Raw genomic sequence first — 18,665 nt, 5'->3', positions numbered from 1 at the left:
TACTGAAGTCATACTTCCTGTCTTATATATTTCAGGTGAACTTGATCAGTTTATAGAAAGACTGTGATGCTGTACAATAAAAACTCTTAATGTCTGCACTGCATTCTTATTTGCTTCTCTATTTGTTTGTAACTCATACAGGATAGTTTGTGACATGTAACATCCTTGCCAGGTGGAATAAGTAAAAAGCACTTCATGGGCTTAGGCTGGTGAACAGTTACTCCCAAGTCTGGCTGTTATACATGTATCTGTCACTCCATTGTTTGATTATTGTCAGCAATCTTTATTCCTCAGATCTGGTGTGGTTGTTTTTTTTTTTTTTTTTTTTTTTTGTTTTTTTTTTTTGTTTTGTTTTGTTTTGTTTTTTTGTTTTTTTTTTTTTTTTTTTTCCAAATGAAAACATTGGGCTGAAAATGTGTGGTTTGCCTGACACAGTGTCATGGTCATGTCACATAATTTGGCAATGGCAGGTTGGTATTTACATTGACTGGTAAGGCCACAGGCTCACTTGGTGACTGTAGTCATCATGTTCTGCTGCAGCACAGACAGGCAAATTTAACCTCTTTTAGGCAATGAAACACACTCTGGCAGTAGGCAGGGACATGCCTCTGGCCAGACCCAGAGCCTGATGTCATCCTGATATATCAAGCTAAGCTCTGCTTGCTGATCAGCATAGTTTTTGTTCTTATGTGTTATGCCTAAATTATGCCATTCATGATTACACCTGCTTTTGCCTGGTTGTATTTCTTGTAGCACATGCAAAACTACAGGTGCTTCTGCTTCCTTGCTATTCAAACCTCCTAACCGGTAGACTGTTCCTCCTCTGCAATTCCTTAGCCAACTTTGGAATCTTCAGATCTTTTAATCTTTTTCCCAAGTAAATACCTCCTACATCCTGCTCTTTTATTTGCTTTCTCTGAACTCCCTCTGTGTAGTCTGCATCTCTTGAGTTAATGAGGTGCCTGGAAGTGAATGCAGAATTCCAAGACTATTATTACAAGATTATTATTTTTTTACAGTGTGCAGCAGAATAATGCTGAGGGACACTGGTAGTGATAAAGACCTTGTTTTGTTGCATGATAAACAGAGAAAGGACTGATGACCTCTCTGTGTCGTAACAAAAAGCCTGTGTGTTAACTGTGGTCTTTGTTTCTGTAAATCATGGCAACCTTTTTTCTAATTTGTGATGCACCTTCACCCTGAGGTCTTACATAGCCTAAATGTGTGCTGAATTCCTCCCTTTTCCTGAGCAGAGGTTTTTGTTAAGTCTGTTTTCTCATTTCACCTAGTCATGTTCTTCCAAAGTGAATTCTGTAGATATTATTTATCCAGTGGCCTTCTCAATAAGGGTGGAATAAGGGCCCAAAGTGACAAGGCACAGTACTGGAAAATTAATGTATATAAAGGTTTCATGTTTTTTTCCTAAACTTTTTCTCGAGAAATGTGAACTCCCTTTGTCTGAATTATAATGATAGGTCCTTACTCACGTACTACACTTTAAGATCTAGAGTGTAAAGTTGCCTATTTTGTTTAGAATTTGACAATACTGTTGCTTTCTATCTTAATTTATTTTGTATCCTATTTTAGAGATATGACAACAAAATTATGTGAAAATACTTTAGTGTGCACCACAGCTCCATGGTAAATTTCTTCCAAAAGTGAAGATTGTTCATATGCTTGCATCATAAATCCCTGTAACGTATCTTCTGTATGCTAATGAAATAGTATAGAATACGTTCATATGTCTTAAAAAAGTCATTAAGTTTAGTTGAAGATACTGGAGATACTCAAGGTTGCATGTTGGGGAATAGGTAAATATAAGTACGGGAGGGAAGAGAGAGAGGATAGGGTCCTTGCAGTGACCATTGTCTTCTACCCATGACCCAGCCTGTGAGTCGGAGAAGGGCTATAACCCCTCTGTTTTCATGGGAGGATGGGAAGATGGATCTCAAGCTGCTTTTGTGTTGCATTAGGGTTGCAAGGGGCTATGACCATAGATCTATTTAGTCACTTTTCTGCTAATGGTGACTTGGGAGGGAGGACCTTCTCTGCATCTGGAGCTTTGTGGCCATATCATAAGATGCTGTTAATGAGGGTGACATGGATAACCTGGTGAGAGGCATTTTTGTAGGATCCTAGGATATTTGGATTTGGAAGGGAACCTCAGGAAGGCTTCTATCAAATCTCCTTCTAAGGCAGGGTCAGTTATGATGTCAGACCAGCTTACTCAGGGTATTAGCCAGTCAGGTTTGTAAAACCTCTAAGGATGGAGATTGCACAACCCCTTCAGCCATGACCAATCAATAGGTTTGCAAAACTGCCATCCCTTGTCTGGACTTAGGCTCAATGTGTATGAGGCATGACGTAGGGCCCCAGATTGCCCCCATTTTGCCCATTATCTTCAATAATCCTGTGCTTTTCCATGTGCTCGAAGGACAAGCAGCTGAAACAGCGAGGGCTGAATGTGGTTAGCCTGGTGTGTGCACCAGTGTCAGGATTGATGCTGTGATCAGTCATAATGGCTGAGTCCATTCCTTCTGGTGCATGGGTCCCTGGGAGGCTTTGTGAATGAGTGACGTGATGGGCTTAAAACAGACTATTCGGCACGTCCTTGGACTGTCAGCAAGGGCTACTCAGCTACTCAGCTGGTACTTTGGTCCTATCTAATTTTAGAGCTTGCCGATCAAGGAGACTTGTAAGGGTCACTTCATGGCTCTGGTGATCTCTGCTGGTGATTCAGAAGGGAAACATCACTCCCCTTAGTCAGTACTTAAAATAACACCTGCATGGCGTTAGGGAAGCTGCACTAGAGGAGATCACAGGGCTGTGCTGTTCTGTCTGTGGGTGATTCATCATGGGGTGGACCAGCATTCATGTGGCTCAGCAGTGATTCCGGGTCCCACTCGAGGGACAAAGGATTGTTTCACCTGATCCTACCACTGTCCCTGTTGGTGTGCTGCAGGAAGGGTTCTTGTTCTTTCCTCATTTGTAGTTACTTGCCCACTATTCATAGTGAATGCTCTTCTCAGAGGTGGCCACATTTCAGAGGTGGGTAAGGCAAGCCCTTTCTTGTCTGTCTGGTTTTCTGCAGGATGAGCTGTGATTACTCTCCCTGTTACCTCTTCTACCACCTCTGCTTATGGGGACTGCCAGTTTGCTGTTTACAGAGTGTGTCTGGAGATATAGAATAATTTCTAAAGACTGTCTTTTAATTGCTTGTTCAGCACTCTGTGTAGCACTGTGCCTCTCTGAGATGGCAGGGTGAGGCTGCTGTGTTAGTGCATGGCATGGGTTTGATTCCATGTCCTGAGGATGTTTGCTTTCTCCTAGGAGGTTTTTAACTTTAATAACATCTCCTGGTGATAAAGAGCAGTAGTATGGAAGGACACAGCAGTGACAGGACGTTTTAAACAGCTTTTCTGTGCTTCTTCATATTCACAGACACTGCAAATCAGATTAACACGGGTCTGAGGAAAGAAAGTGGGAAAGTGGGGGGAAAGTGTGATGGAGGGAGGGGAGAGGGAACCCATGTTCATTCTGGTAGGCAGATTGATTGGCTGAGTCTCTTCCCACCCCTTTGCCACCGTGTCTTGTTGCCATCCATGGATGAAAACACCTGAGTCTTCCTCCAAGCAGTCTCACTCACCCAAGCAGCAATTTCCATGCCTCTTCTGTGAATGCATGTCTGCTACTATCTGCTGTCCCACTTTTCTCCTCATTACCAGAAACCCCAGTCTTACCCACAGGTACTATCTTTTATTTGTGCTATACAAGTGGCTTTAAATAACCTGTAATCCCAGAAACACCTTCATAGTGCTCCCTTCCTGGATCGTTCCCTGAATGCCCTGGACCACCCTGCTACCTGTAGATGCCAGCAGCCGCCCTGTGCCTCCATCAGTGTGAGGAGCTGCAGGAGTTCTGCATGGGGATATCAGCATGCACAGACCCTTGCTTCCTGGGTTGTCACACAGATGCTGCCTCCCCTCCCCGGCAGGCACCCTGCTGTGGGTGGCAGTGTGTGACCATCTCTTGTCTCCTCACAGATCTCTCGCAACTTGGGGAAGCTCTACAGTGAAATGATCTTTGTGAATGGCTTTGTGCACTGTGACCCACACCCAGGCAACGTGCTGGTGAAGAAGTGCCCAGCCTCTGGCAAGGCTCACATTATCCTCCTGGATCATGGGCTCTACCAGGTATGTAAGTATGAGGGGCTTCCAGGGCCTTGTGAGGCTGTCTTTGGGCATCAAGGACTGCAGCCTTGCCCCTCTAAGCACACATTTTTCCTATTACTTCCATAACCTTCCAATGATATTTTTTGACTCTGAAATGGAGGATAGGACGCAGGTAAGGGATGAAAGACTTTTCCCTGTTTCCTGTCCTCCATGGGCTTCTGGGGACCATGTCTCCCTTCCCAGGTGCTGAGTGAGTCATTCCGCATGGACTACTGCCGCCTTTGGCAGGCCCTCATCAAGGCTGATATGAAGAGGGTGCAGAAGTACAGCCGGCGGCTTGGGGCAGGAGATTTGTATCCTCTCTTTGCCTGCATGCTGACTGCCAGATCTTGGGAATCTGTCAACAAGGGCATTGACCAGTCACCAATCTCTGCCAGCGAGGTAGGTCTTGTGTGTCCTTCCCTAAGGTGTGCCCTTCCTTCTCTTCAGTACCTTTTTTCATTGAAATCATTTGCACCACTGATAGTACAGCAGTGCTGGGCAACCCCTGGCAGCTTTGTAGCAATTTCTGCATTGATAGCTGAGATAGAAAAAGCCAGGACTCCTTCTGCAATGCGTTTTATAGTAGCTGAATTTAATTTCCCAGATTCACTTGTCGTGGGCTGTTTAAATTTTGTATAATATTTTAATACCTAAATGTTCACTGTCTCTGGCTGGGGAAACATTTGTAGATTGTCCTTTTCTTAAAAAAATGTTGAATGCAGATGTGCAGGAAACCATCAAGGAGGTTAGGATAAGGTATAGGAGACATAAAGGTTTAGTGGAAAGACATGAGAAGGATAATGCGTTATCCACTATTCATGTAAATGACTATCAGCACTGATATAAACTCCTAAAAACCCCTGGAAATTACCTCCCAATCAAAAACTCTATTAACTTGGAGTCGAGGTTGCTTAACTGTAGATCCTGTCAACTCAATCACTACAAATCTGGGAAATTGCCACTTACGTTCTCCATCCTTTCATATCCACACGTACTGGGATCTTTTTCACGTCTCCTTGCACACCTGATACACACAATACCCCACCTTAAGAACAATAGCAGGCCTGCCAACTGTGCTGTTTCTAGAGAAGAGCATAAAGTGATGTGATTCAGCCAATGGACGAGTGTCTGTAAGTAGAAGTGTGTTGTATCCTATGGTTTGCTTTAAACTGCAGATATCTGTAGTAGAGAGGATGAAATGCATTTAAGTAGCATTATAATATTGTCCTATGAAATTCTTTTCTAAAAATTCCTTCATTTTGATGGATGTGGCAGAATTTGCTGTTCTGGCTTGCCATTATCCATAGCAATGAGTAGGTCAGATACCTTGGGTAATGGACCCCCTCCCAATTATCTGAGTTAATTTTCTGCACATCAGAAATAATATAATGACTATCTAATAGATGTGTGCTTTATCTGGTGAGTTCTGGAGCTGGTACCTCCAGAAAAAAACCTCAGAGGTGCCAAAGCAAATTGTCACAGCACTGACTCCAATACCACCAAGGCCAGTGTTGAATCTGAGTTAGTGAGCAATGTTTATTCCCAACTGGCTTGTGAAGGTTACAGCAGAGGTGTAGCTGCAGCTACATGGTACCCTGTGTGTGCTAATGAACTTTGTCATTGAGTTGAATTGCGTGTATGGAACCAGCTCTGCTGTCTTTGCCTACATGACACAATTAATGCTGAAACTAGATAATCCTGCAGCAGATAATGGGGAGCTGAGCAGATTTGCTGTGGCATTAGGAAATGAGCTGCTGCTTGCCCTTACTTTAGAGGTGAATTTGAAAGATTTTATCAGCAGCAAGAGCTGAGTGCTGTGAAGGCAGGTACCATCAGTGCAGAGCTCCAGAGAGTGTGCCTGAGGATGTATCAACATGACAGTAGCCTGTGAGACAAGGAAGCAACCTTCCTGAAACAAAATCTTATCTGTAGTGTGCTGTACTCAGTCTGGGACACTGCATCTTGAGAAAGGTTTGATGAAACTGGGGCAAGTCCAGTAGGAATCTACAAGGACTAGTGGCCAAGCAGATGCAACTCATGAGGTAAGTCTGAGCAAGTTAGGTGAGAAAAAAATCTAGAAAAGGCAGGTCAGGAAGAGTTGTAGAATTGATTTTCGAGTTTCTTAAATAGTGATGAAAGCAGGACAAGCAGTCATGAGTTTAAATTCAGCTAAACATGAGGAAAGCCATATCTAGTGGCAAAGCAGTGAAATGCCAGTGCAGATGGTCTGGAGAGGTTTTGATTTGTGTTACTGGAGAGTTTTAGGTGCAGGGTGGGAAAATGTAAGAGAATTACCATAGGTATAGTTGCTCCTATCTTAAGCCAGGGCCAGGCAGCTGATTGCTCAGGGTGAGTGCTAGCCTCATCTCATCTGATTTTATGATGTCTTTTGCTGCATCCTGCAGCAGCCTCAGCAGCTGCAGCCAAGGGGCTTTTCTCAGGTCCTGTGGCATAGCTTATTTCTTGCTCTACACACAGGCTTTGCCCTTGACAGAAAATGACAGTTCTGATGACAGATCATGTGGTTGTTTTGTGATGTGGACAAGCAACTGGACCTAATAATAAAAGAAATAGAAAAGAAAACCTATGCCTGGAAAATAATGTAGACTCTGCAATGATGCTGGCTGGGAAAAGGGATAAGAGATAATCAGGGAGGAATTTTCTGCCAACAAATAATGGAACAAAACAACATTTAGGAGAGCTGAGCATCTTCTCGCTGAAGCCTTGTGTATCTGGTCAGTGATGGAGGCAGGAGGACACAAAGATTCTGTTTGTCAACAGCAAAGCAACCATGGTGGTGCGTGGGCTGTGTACATGTGTGACCATCATGACCTGCACACTCAGTCTGTGCATGTCTGTTCCTCTATAATAAGTTTGAAGTTCACAGAGTGAGTGTGAGATCCCACATCATGTAATATAGGCCATCCCTCATGCCAGAGAGAAGGCTTTAGAGCTGTCATTTCCACAAAGGACCCTACTTCCTGTAAGAAGTTATTTACTGCCCCCCTGCATGTATCCTCCTCAATTTTGTAGATTTCAGATATTCCAGGGATGTGTCTTTGGATTTCATGTCATGATTCGTGTCACAGCCTCTGTAGGAAGAGGAAGGGACATGGTATGCATATAGGATCAGCTCCCAGCTACACTGTGCTGTGTTTACTGGGATGGTGAGGGAACTCTCAGATCTAAAAACAGGAAGAAGAGGCAGGACTGACTGTCTTGCATGCTCTGGTGGCTGTATTTGGAGAGGAGCTTATCTTAAGTGGCTCAGGCTGTAGCCCCTAAATTATTACTGGGTTATTACAGTAAGCAATGTGTTTTTTGGAATCTGGAGAACCAGAGAAAATGAAAGATTGCCTTGGACTTACACTCTTTCCTTAATTATCTACTACTGGCTGCTGTCATATAGGATATATATCTAGATCTGACAGATGACAATTTGACGATTTTTGATCTTTTGGGCTAACATGATGCTTGAGTGCATAATTCTTTCTTACCTCTGCTGAATTGTGTTGAGGACAGAGGACTAAACTAGTCCTTGGAAATGGCATGGGGCAGCAAAGAGCAAGCAGCCTGGTTGTGTTTGCAGCATGCCTCCACCTTCCTGAGCAATTCTACTATCTGCAACTCTGCCAGTTTTGGGACTGGTGAGGTGAGAAGTCTCCAAGGGCGGTAATGTGATCTGATTGCTGCGGGCTCCTAGGACCAGGAACTAAGATAACAGTGAGTAGATGTTCTCTTGAGAGGCTATTAATCCTGCCAGTGAGGGGTTAGGTCCTTATCTCACCCTTATCTCACCAAGGAGCAGATGGGACATAGCAGGATTGATCTGTGCTGTGAGTGCTGTGCCCAGTGTCTGCAGGAAAGCAGGACAGAGCTCTGTAGCTTCTGGCCTCATGTCATGATCTGTTAAAACACACTCTCCTCCTGGCAAATCTCATCTGGACCTGGATTTCCTATGTACTCTCACCTTCTCTCTCCTTTCTCCCTGACATGACCTGGCTGGCGACAGGACATGGAGATCCGGTCCAACGCTGCTGCTTACTTGCCCCAGATCACCCAGCTCCTCAACAATGTTCCCCGCCAGATGCTGCTTCTGCTGAAGACCAATGACTTGTTAAGGGGGATTGAGTCAGCCCTGCATACACGGGCCAGTGCCAGCTCCTTCCTCAACATGTCCCGCTGCTGCATCAGAGCTGTTTCCACGTGAGTCTCTTATCCAGGCGTCAGAGGCCAGACAGGGAGCAGCAGGAGCTGACTGTCCCTGTGATCTGGGAGATGAGGGAGATCCCAGGTACAGCAGGCCCATCAGGGTCCAGTCCCACTGCAGCTGAGCAAGGCAAGCAGGACAGACCCTGAGATGGTGGTCAGATCCAGTCAAAAGTCCACATGATAAGGCAGCATCCTGGTGATGGGGCAGGTCTAAGAACAAACCAGAAAGTCAGTCTGTAGATTAAGTTCCGGTGGTTGTCAAGCAGGTCCGTGGTGACAAGACAGGGCTGAGGTCAAGCAAAGAGTTAATATATGAATTGAGATTCAGGCCATGGGGCTTCACAGCAGGGCATGAGCTGAGGACAGTTACTCTTCCAGTGTAGCTCAAGCAGGAACTGAAGGTGCTGGTCTGAGATTAGCTGAGGTTCATGGGCTCATGAGCAGAAGGTTGGGGGTGGTTCCAGGCTAGTCAGGGCCATTAAGGCTTATTAGGGCCCTAGTCAGGGGGCCTGAAAAGACTCTGACTTAACCTCTTGACCTGTTACTGTTAGTTGTGGATCTCTTCCCTTCATTGTGGTCCTATCCCTCCTCAGTTATACATCTCAGCCTCTGTCTGAGCTGTTCTTACATCCATCAGCCTCTCGAGAGGACAAATGGGTTACCCTGGGGCTGGGGACTGGGGACTGGGGACAGGGATAGAGTTGGAGGCCTTAGGTTAAGAGTTTAGGATTTTTCCCCCCAGAGTAGGGGAAAGAGATTCTTGCCCATTACAGGCATTACCACTGGGCAGTATTTGTGAGTAGCATAGGTCTGCAAGTTCACTGCAGCCTGATTGAGGGGATTGGGCTGACTGACTGAAAATCAGGCTGATGTTTAAAAGCCAGGAATGGGAGTTGTGCAAGTGATTTCCTTCTGTGAGTCTTGTGAATCTGTGCACTTCTGCCTCAGATTCCTCCTCCTTGTAGATGAAATAACAGTTATTTCTTAGGCTGATGAGAGACCTATGAATCCCAGTTAGTCCCTGCTAAAGAAAGGTGGAGAAATACTTTTCCTGGAATCTGTGTGTCAGGATTGCTAGACTCTTACAAGTGTGCTACCAGGAAAAGCAATAAGAGTGTGCACCTGTTTCTGTGAGCTGAGGTAAAACTGGACATAGAAGTAGAGGAATGCCACAATGCAGGATCACTACACACAGTGGGAAGAGAACTGAGTTCTCAAGGGAAGAGCCTGTCTCTTCTGCCAGATTCATTCTAAGAAAGGCGGTTCCCAGCTCCTCAGAAGCACTGCTTAGAGAAAATCCCTGCTTCCTGGGGATTCTGCAGATGGGGGATAATGCCCACCCCTGGGGGGGGGTCAGTTGTGTGGAAGATGTAGGACAGCCCTCCTTCCTCCTGGCTGTTTCCTGTGGGATCTAATGCAGCTGTTTCTCTCATTCTAGGTACCAGAGGAGCAAGAGTCACTCGTTTTACAGGAGAGCCCAGATCTCCCTCACAGAAACCCTAAGCCTGTGGCAGATCAACTTATATGAACTCTTTCTGTGGCTGAAGGGGTCCCAGCTGGGGAACTGGGTCATTGCTCTCCTGAGACGGCTGCACCATTTCACATACTGACAATGAACTGGTGGGAGAGGCCTGGGTGCTGCCTCCCTCCCTTCTGTTCTCCATGGCACGTTTGCCCTTCTGACTATTTCTGTCTATTTTTGGGTCTTACTCCACGTTACACACTGCACTGTCCTTTTATTTTACAGCATTAGCTTCTTCTGTGGCACAGAGAGGTTGAGTTGGTATCAGAGCCCTACTTGTTTTGTGGTTTAGGAGAAATAGGTGCACGATACCTTGTGCAGGAAAGATGGGAAAGGATACCTTCTTTCCTCATTTGTGCAGGTTAAGTTTCACTCAGATTCTAGTGGGATTCTGCTGGAAGCAAATGCCTCTTTGACTCTTTCTAAAGCAATCTTACTGAATTTAAAAGAATCCCAGTCCTACCTAGAATGCCTCAAAACATATCTCAGACCCTCAAAGTGAGGTGGTAAGTCTCTTTAAAATGCAATAGAGTTTATATTAGTTTGTGCAATCTCCTTAGTCTGATTTCCGTTTAGGTGTGCAGAAGGTTTCTCAGAGGCGTGAGACCTTGTGGAGAGGTGTCACTAGGGTTTTCTCTTCCAGCACCAGAGAAAGAGGACTCAAATGGTGAGAGTGGTGGACGGGGAGTCCAACTTTTTAAGGTTCATCTCCAGTCCTGTCAGCAAGTGCCTCTGTTTTTGGACTTCTCCTGGCCTGTTTCCTTGCAGGTGGAATGGGGGAAGAGGACAGTATCTTGCCCCTCTTCTGAAATTCAAGGAAGAATTGAGAACAGAGAAGGCAGTAGGAATGACGACTCAGGGCTCTGAAACTGCTGGTAATGTATGTGTACTGTGAAATACTTCCACACAACAAAATAAATGTTATATCTAAGACCTTTGGAGGAGGGAGGGATAGTTGGCTGTGCACTAGATATGTTTGGGCCTCTAACCTAAGTCCTGTTTCCGTTTCTCCACAAGGGAGTGATGCCAGGCAGTGCTGGCAATTCCTTGTAAGCAAAATGTCCACTTCATCTTTTCTCTATCCAAGAGGTTTGTACCACATCTGAGTCCTCTGGTACTGCATCAGATGCATGTTGGGATGGAATGGAGGAGGAGGCATCTTTCTGCTGGGAGGACATCTTCTGCCCAGATCCATGCTGAGCCTGCCTCCTCCTTTCCTGTGGGAGTGTGCTGCAGCACATCTGTCACCATCCTCATGCCACAGTGAGCATTTGACCTCGTCACTGCCTGTGATGTTTTACTGCTCCAGCCTCGGACAAAATCCTGCCATTTGCTCGGTGGTACAAGTGGCAGATCTGATTGCTTTGACTGCAGTTGTGGGATAGCTACCAGAAAGTCCTGCCTAGAGGCCTGCTTTATGTGAGACATATTTGAGATACTGGGAGATATCTCGACTGCTTGTAAGAATTCCTTTAGCCAGGAAGGGTGGATGGAGGTGACTGCTCCCATCATCTCAGCTTTTCTCATAAACTATCTTGGTGAAAAGGGACATGAAGAATAGGATGGGAATGTCTGTCTACTGTCAGAAAACTTGCTAAGCTGAGGGTTACTCAGGCACAAAACTGAAAGCAAGCCATAAGAAGGCCATTCACTCCTAGTTTCCATACAATTTCTCAACTTGCACAGGTGCAAGAGCCTACCTTGAAGTGAATTCATTTGCTTGGGAAGGGAAGCAGGGGCTAGAGTGTGGATGTGTGTGTGAATCCCTGGTGAATCAATCTTTTTGATGGCTGTGTGGGAAAGGGAAGGGATGTCATCCAGAAAAGGTACCTGGCTGCTGGAGGGCTTGGGCATGATGAGTTAGGGACTGCAGATGTGCAGACAGTGTCTGTGTACATTCACAAGCATGTTGGCAGAACTGACTGGCTTGGGACTGCCAAGAAGTGGTGTGTGATTGGCAGAGTTCTGGACAGGGTGTTACTGAATGTGGGTTTTCGGTGTCTTTGTGTAGTCAATCATCTGATCCTGGCATTAGCTCTCTGAGCCCTTCCAACTTTTGGGGCAGCAGCAGGAGTGATGTGCTCTCTGATCTTTGCTAAGAGCAAAAAAGAAACCCTGGTAAGACTGAATGTCCTTGCAAAGCTTGTCCTCAACCCATGCAATGACAGGTCAGAGATTTCCTTGACTTCTGTGTCATATGGTGGCATCTGGGAATGGAGAGGTGGTAATTGTAGGATGAGATTCCTGAGTCGACAAAGAGTCACTGTGGCGTTGGAATACTGGTGCTGCAGCCTGTCTGTACATGGCTAATCTTTGCTCATGTGAGCAGTCTGACTGAATCAGTGCCTTGCTCAACCACTCAGAACTGGTAGGTTGGCCAGCATGAGTGGACTTGACTTGTTCTCATCACAAGTGGAACTCTCAGAAAGCTGGCCTGGTGTGCCTTGTTAAAGTCCCAGAGACCCTCTAGTAATGGTCAGCGACTGCACATCCTCATCTTGTAGCTGCCTCTGCAAATACCTTTGCCTGTTCATGGCTGGATATACTGACCAGAATACTGTGTTTCTCATCTGTGAGTGCAAGCTCATCCCTGATTTAGGCCCTCATTTCTAGAGGATCCCTGTTGTGGAGGGGCTCCTTGTAGCTGTCATTTGAATTGGCTGTCAAGCTCACAGCACGCTCTCAGCCATGCATGTTCTTTCACTCCTTCAAAATACCACCACATGACTGCTAGTTCTGCTACCTGAGGAAGGTCCTGACTCTAAAAGTGGTAGGGAACCAGTAGCCCCTCAGACTGGTTTCTGGGGATGTGCAGCAGGCAGAGAACAGTGAATATTTGGCAGAGCTTTGTCTATTGTCATTAGTGTCTGCTGGGAGGCTGTGTGTTGCAATGTTAGCAGAGAGACTCCTCCATCAGTTGTGCTCAGCTTTCACCCTTCCCAGGGTCAATCAATGAAGAATTGTCTTAAGAAAGCAAACACATGGAGTTTGACCCTGTAACATTTCTGCCTTGTCTTTTTGCTGAAAGCTCTCAAAGGTGAATGTGTTAACAGGGTTTTGAAAAGACACTTTCTCATCCCAATTTGCAGTTGTCAAAAATGGGTCAAACCTGGATCAGGTCTGTGCACTTGGCCTCTCCTTCCAACCTGCATTTAATGGTGTTTTCACCACCAGCAAATACAGCTTCTGCTGCTTTGCTTGCAGGCAGCACATGGGCTGCTGTCTGCCCAGCTTCAGCTGTGAGTGAACTGAAGTTTGGTGCAGACACTAAATGTTGGCCTTGCAGTCTGCCAGCTCTTTCTCAGGACTAATATGAGGGTTAGAGCTGTGGCCAGAGGTGCAAAACTGATGGGCGTCTTTCTGCTCCTGTAATATGAAGTACTTTGTTGTAGACTTATGGCATCACCAATCCTAGTGCTCTCAGTGCTCTCAGATGTGTTGGGAAGCCAGTGGACATTTCATCTAGCATTTATATGTACCATCATTACATCCTTTAGAGGTGGAAAATGGGGCAGTCAGGGAAAATGAAGTTGCTGTGCAAAACTTCAAGAATCTCAGGTATGAAGTGAACATGCTTTTGTACATCCAGCTGAAGAAAAGCCAGAGAGAGAGAGCATTAGTCCAGATTGATCAGCATAGCCTTTCCCTAGCTCATCTAGTGAATGCTAATGATGACAAGTGCATGGCATTTAGATTTGCAGATCAAGACTGCATGATCCTGTCTGCTATCTTGCAGGGGCGTACAAACCTCATGCAGTTGCAGTGTAGAAGCTTCAGAATGAATCACATGCTGCTTCTCACAGCATATGTCTTATGAACTGTGACTTGTGCACAGCTTGGCCAGTGTCATAGTCATTCCCCTGACAATGACTCCTTCTTCCAGTGCATCATTTGGCAGGGCTCTTCCCCCACCTCCACTGTGCATCCCTGTGTCCCCCTGTACTATTTCCTCCACCCACATACCCTGCATCCAAAGGAGTATGGGCAGCTGGCTGGGTCCTGGAACATGCAAGAAGCTGTCACACAGTGGGCTGTGCCAAGATGCCCATCATTCAGATGGGGGCAGAGAGGGATGCCTAGAGTCATACAGCCCTCAGGGTGGTCAGTGCCTTATTCCTTTCATCCCCCAACAACTGAATGGCTAGAAAGAGGGGATGGATGTTTCTTCCTCCTTGGCTCCTCTCTAGAAGTGAGAGGCTGGGGGCTGGCTTCTGCCCCTGCAACCTGAGCTCTGTCCATGCACATGCACCCAGGGTTTGTGTTTGTCTGGGTGATGGCAAGAAGTCTGTATTGCAGCTTTCAAATGGCCCAGAGCAAACAAACAGCACTGAGATAAGAGGGGTGCAGGCTGGGGCCATGCACTGTACTGGGAGGAGGAGTTTGCTGGTGCTGCTGAGATGAAAGGTGGGAGGAATGCTTCAGAGGCTTCCAGTCCTTGGGATAAATCTAGGTCTGGCTGGGGCTGCTGATTCTCAAGAAACTTGGATGGATATGCCATAAGGTGAAGCAGGGTGTGAGAAGAAGCGGGTGGAGTCTTTGGGTTTGCTCATGACTTCCTTCTTGGTGTCCTTCAAAAAGCAGCAGAAGGGCTGCTCTCTGCACCAAAGAGCCATATCCTGCCTGCAGGCTGAGATGAAGGTTTTGTTTGCTGTAGGAACACAGTAGCAGCCAAGGAATCCTGCTTTCCCCTGCTGCCCCTGATTTGGGCTCCTAAGCCACATAACTGCAGCTTTGCGCTTTGGGCAAGGCTGCAAGCAGTGCTGGGGGCCAGGACCTCCAAAGTTTCCTAGGGGCCACCCTGGGCAGCGAGGTGCCAGCAGCTGTTATCTCTGGGTGCAAGCTGCTGCCACCACTCCATTTTCACTGCCTCCTGCTATGTTGTGTGGAGAGAGCCTGCAAGACCCAAAGGCTTTCTGCTCCTTCCCCTTGGCAGTCCTCAGTTTTTCCAGTTAGGGGGTGATTGCTGTTCTGCACCTGTTGATATGAGAGGACTTGGCCTTAGCTGCTTTGCTGCAGCATGGTAGTGGCGAGTGGCTAGCAGTGTTGGTGCTCCAGCCAGGCAGCAAACTGCTCTTCAGAGCAGTGAGAGGATGCACATGATTCTGAGTGTTTGCAGCTATTAATTTTGCTTGTGAGTCCTGGGAGTTTGGAGATGGGAGGGGAGGTGAGGAAGGAGAAGGGGAAGGGAAACGAGAAAGGGAAAGAAAGGAATGGAAAAGTAAAAGGGAAGGGCTGGCCCTCTATCAGCCCTGCTGAGGTGCCTGCAGGATGTGGGTCATCCTCCTTCCTTCAGCATCTGCTCAGGTGTTGGCCAGGACTGTAAAAGAGCTGAACAGTAAGAGACTGACATTCAATTAATTAATTATCTGCCTATGAAAAATTACCCTTTCCAAGAATCATACAGGTGATGATGACATTACCTCACATGTTACTCTATGAGGTTATCACTAGAACTAGGAAAACCTACTAGTGGACTAGCAGCCCTGCAGGAAGGGGTTATGGGAGACCCCAGGTAAACACAAACTTAACAGTGGAAATCATGTCCAGAGCTACCTGTTCTCCTCCTCAGCTTGGTGCTGCTGAGTCCACACCTGAAATTATGTCCTCTTTCAGTTCTCTCAGTTGAAGATGGATGTTGGAAAACTGTATTGGGTCTGGTGGAGGGCACACAACATGGTCAGGACCTATTCCTATAGCCTGTAAGAGAGATGGACTTGTTTAGTCCTGGAAGGAAGAAGTAAAGGGATGTGTTGATAATGGCTGAGGCTCTGAAAGGCTGCTAGAGCCAATCTCCTTCTGGCAGTACCAGATGAGTAAACAAGGACTGATGGCCACAAGTCAGAGTTCACAAAGTTAGGAATGAACTTCACCAGAAAGGGGATGCAGAACTAGGACATGTCACCCAGAAAAGGTCTCCATCCTGGCTGCTCAGAAGAGTGGCTCAGCTGGTCTGCTGGCCAAGAGTCTCCCTCACAGCAGGAGAGGAGTCAGACGCCCAGTGGCCCCTCCCAGCCAGCCTGTTGGTGAAGACATTCAGCTGTGGCACGAAGCAGGCAGAGAGCTGGCTCACATCATCGAATCAGTGCTGTGGGATGAGGTTGGATCTGAGTTTCAGCTTTCCCAGCTCTCCTGTGTCACTATCTGTGCTCAGATGTGAGATATCATCCCTGATCAGGTCTTGTCTTTGTTTTGAAGTCTAGACCAGGGCTTACCAACTATTTTTGTTTGGTTCAATTGTGGAGCTGGGTGTGAGTCTGCCTGTGCTGGCAAATGCCAGCCTGGGTAGCTTGGCTTGCAGTTTTTATCAGCCAGCTGCCTCTTGTGTCCTTCTTTCTTGGACAAAACCTGCGCGTCACACTGCCTTCCAGAGAAGAGGCAGTGGGTGCCCTCCCAGGACCCTGTTGTGGCTAACACAGGCTTTAAATAGATTTTAAACCTTGGAGTAAATTGTATGCACATCCAGCTGAAGGCTTCCTGAGTGGGCTGGAAGGACGCTCAGTGAGTTCTGTGTGATGGTAGTCGGGTCCCATCAAGACAGTTCAAAGTTTCCCTGAGGGGCATTTGGAGTGCCCTGACAGTCATTGCACCTGTCCGGGGTAGTGATCAGTACCTCTGTCCCTTGCAGAGAACACGGCTGTGTGTCCATCCACAGCAGTGCCTGAGGGAGCCCTGAGCAGGACATTGACCATACTCTTACCCACACACCTTCTGCTGACCCTGTGCAGCTCATGGTGACCTTGTCAAATACTAACAACCTTTTTGGATTGACTTGTGTGATCCAGAGAGCATCATTCTGTGCCATCCTCCGTGTCAGTCCAGATCAGCCAGGGTGTCAGAATTCAGGATGCTCTGTGCACAGCTTCATCTTGAGCTGCTTCCTGTAACCAGGTACTCGTGAATTCTGGTAGTCTGGTAAAGACTGTTCACCTAGACTGCATGAACAGTGGAGTAGAGAGGAGCCTTGCCATTTTACTATTATTTTTTGTTTTTGTTTTACTTTCTTTTTATTTCAGTTTGATTCAGTCTTTTTTGCCGAGGCTACTTTTCCATACTCTGATACATATGAGCATAAAAAACACTCATAAAGTCTCTTCCTGTAACTGAAGCTGTGCTAAGAAGGTTACAGGACTTGGGTCTGACCTAGCAGGACAAGTCTGCATGTAAAATGCACATTAGCTGCTGGTGGTTTGCAGGCTTGCAGCTTCAGGCTCAGCATTGACATACACAAGCAAGCATCTCCCCAGGGTGGCTGCCCCATGAGCCCTTGCTCTCCTCTCAACCCTCAGCCTAACATGACATCTAGCTTTAATAAAGTAAAGATGGAAGAGGTTACTAAATGGTAGCTAATAAACAAAGTGACATGCATGAAGCCTGGTAATAACATATTTCTCTTTAAGAAAATGTGAGAAAAAAAGTCATGGCCATTGTTATTGCTGTCTTGTACTTCAGCAAGGCAAAACTATCCATCATGCCGATAAGGCTGAAAGGAAAACTTGGCAATATCAGATGCATACATCATGGGGCAGTGAGTCCCATGGCCGCCTGCACTGCACCCAGTCTGTGCTGGGACTGCTGTAGCTTCTCTGCATCATCAGATTAACTGGGGCAGGGCAAGCCTGTCACTGTAGTCTCTGTGAGCAAAAGGTCAGTAGGAAAACAGCTGTTCTGCAGCAGCTGGTTTGAAGACCAAAGCAATGAGGTGATGCAGGCTGATGATTTACTTTGGGGTATCAATGGGCTTAAAACACATTGGTGTGAACTGGAGAGAGCACCAGAGGAAGACAAAGTTCCCTTTGTCTGAAAGCAGACTGATGTGGTGTGGGAGTCAGCTAAGTGTGGTATCACTGGTAACTTTCCACAACAGGCTGAACAATCAGTTTTGTGGGAGAAGAGTCTTACCCTGGAGAAACCAGACTTGGCTGTTCAATTGTGTTCTCAGGGAATGAGAGTACCTGAAGCCAGTGAATGTGATGAAGAGCTGTGCAGGCTGTGTAAGGTTGCCCTTGTAGCTCTTGCTGGCTGAGGGCTGTTCCTGCAGTTTGCTCTTCAGTCTTCATCCTGCCCAGGTTATGTTTTGATGGAACACCTTCATTTTTGAGACTGCTCCATTTTTAAGACTGACTCAAAGGAACTGTGTCCAAGGTCGTCTTCCCATGGTGTCCTTTGGCTGCTGCATTTTCTCTCTCTGCCAAGCAGTGGCTGCACAAGAAACAGACTCTGTAGGGGTCTCCATAGGAGGGTATGGGGTTGCAAAGGTGCTTGGGTGTTCCTGTGATGTGGACGGCTCTGGGTGCACTGCATAAGCTCTCTCCACAGCCTATCTTCTACTGGGAGTGGGGGAGGATTTTTTGCCATACTGTGCTATGGGGGGGAAAAAATCACAATGACATGTGTGGCAGGCAGGCTGCAGAGCACAGAGCTGGCTGTTATCATTGGCAGTTTCCTTCTTCACTTGCGCAGAGGCCTGCAGATGTCGGATCATGGCTGCTGAAATGAAATGCTCTTAAACCTGGGACATAAATCATGGGCAGGACACAGTGCTGCATGAAGGCTGCCCCTGGCATTTAGCTTGGCCTTGTCACATCAGCACCATAGCAGAGGTGGTTTTCTGCAGGTCCTGCTGGGCTGGGTCATGATCTGTGTCCGTGCAGATGCATCCAATGGCAGTGGCAGCTCAGCAGAGCCAGACACGGCTTTCTGCCTCTTTCCCTTCCTTG

The 18,665-nt window shown here is 46.7% G+C and overlaps 1 protein-coding gene across 6 annotated transcripts in view; it reads left to right on the top strand.

The window, feature by feature from the left end:
- Nucleotides 1-11,117, top strand: part of ADCK1 (aarF domain containing kinase 1) — a 72,239-nt gene extending 61,122 nt beyond the window's left edge. For 3 of the 6 annotated variants that reach the window (XM_083864025.1, XM_083864027.1, XM_083864026.1), the window contains exons 9-12: nt 4,044-4,193; nt 4,416-4,613; nt 8,227-8,420; nt 9,865-11,116. In XM_083864025.1, coding sequence (XP_083720151.1) covers nt 4,044-4,193; nt 4,416-4,613; nt 8,227-8,420; nt 9,865-10,036 — 714 coding nt within the window. In that variant the 3' untranslated portion in view covers nt 10,037-11,116. Of the gene's footprint in view, nt 1-4,043; nt 4,194-4,415; nt 4,614-8,226; nt 8,421-9,864 lie in introns of all 6 variants that reach the window. The other 3 variants (XM_083864028.1, XM_083864024.1, XM_083864023.1) reach the window with 3 other exon arrangements.
- The last annotated feature ends 7,548 nt before the right edge of the window (nt 11,118-18,665 follow it).

This window comes from Zosterops lateralis (genome assembly GCF_965231275.1).
Source record: "Zosterops lateralis genome assembly, chromosome: 6".
Classification (NCBI taxonomy): domain Eukaryota; kingdom Metazoa; phylum Chordata; class Aves; order Passeriformes; family Zosteropidae; genus Zosterops; species Zosterops lateralis.
The sequence above is the reverse complement of the archived record's forward strand: the minus strand, read 5'-3'. Positions and strand labels throughout refer to the sequence as shown.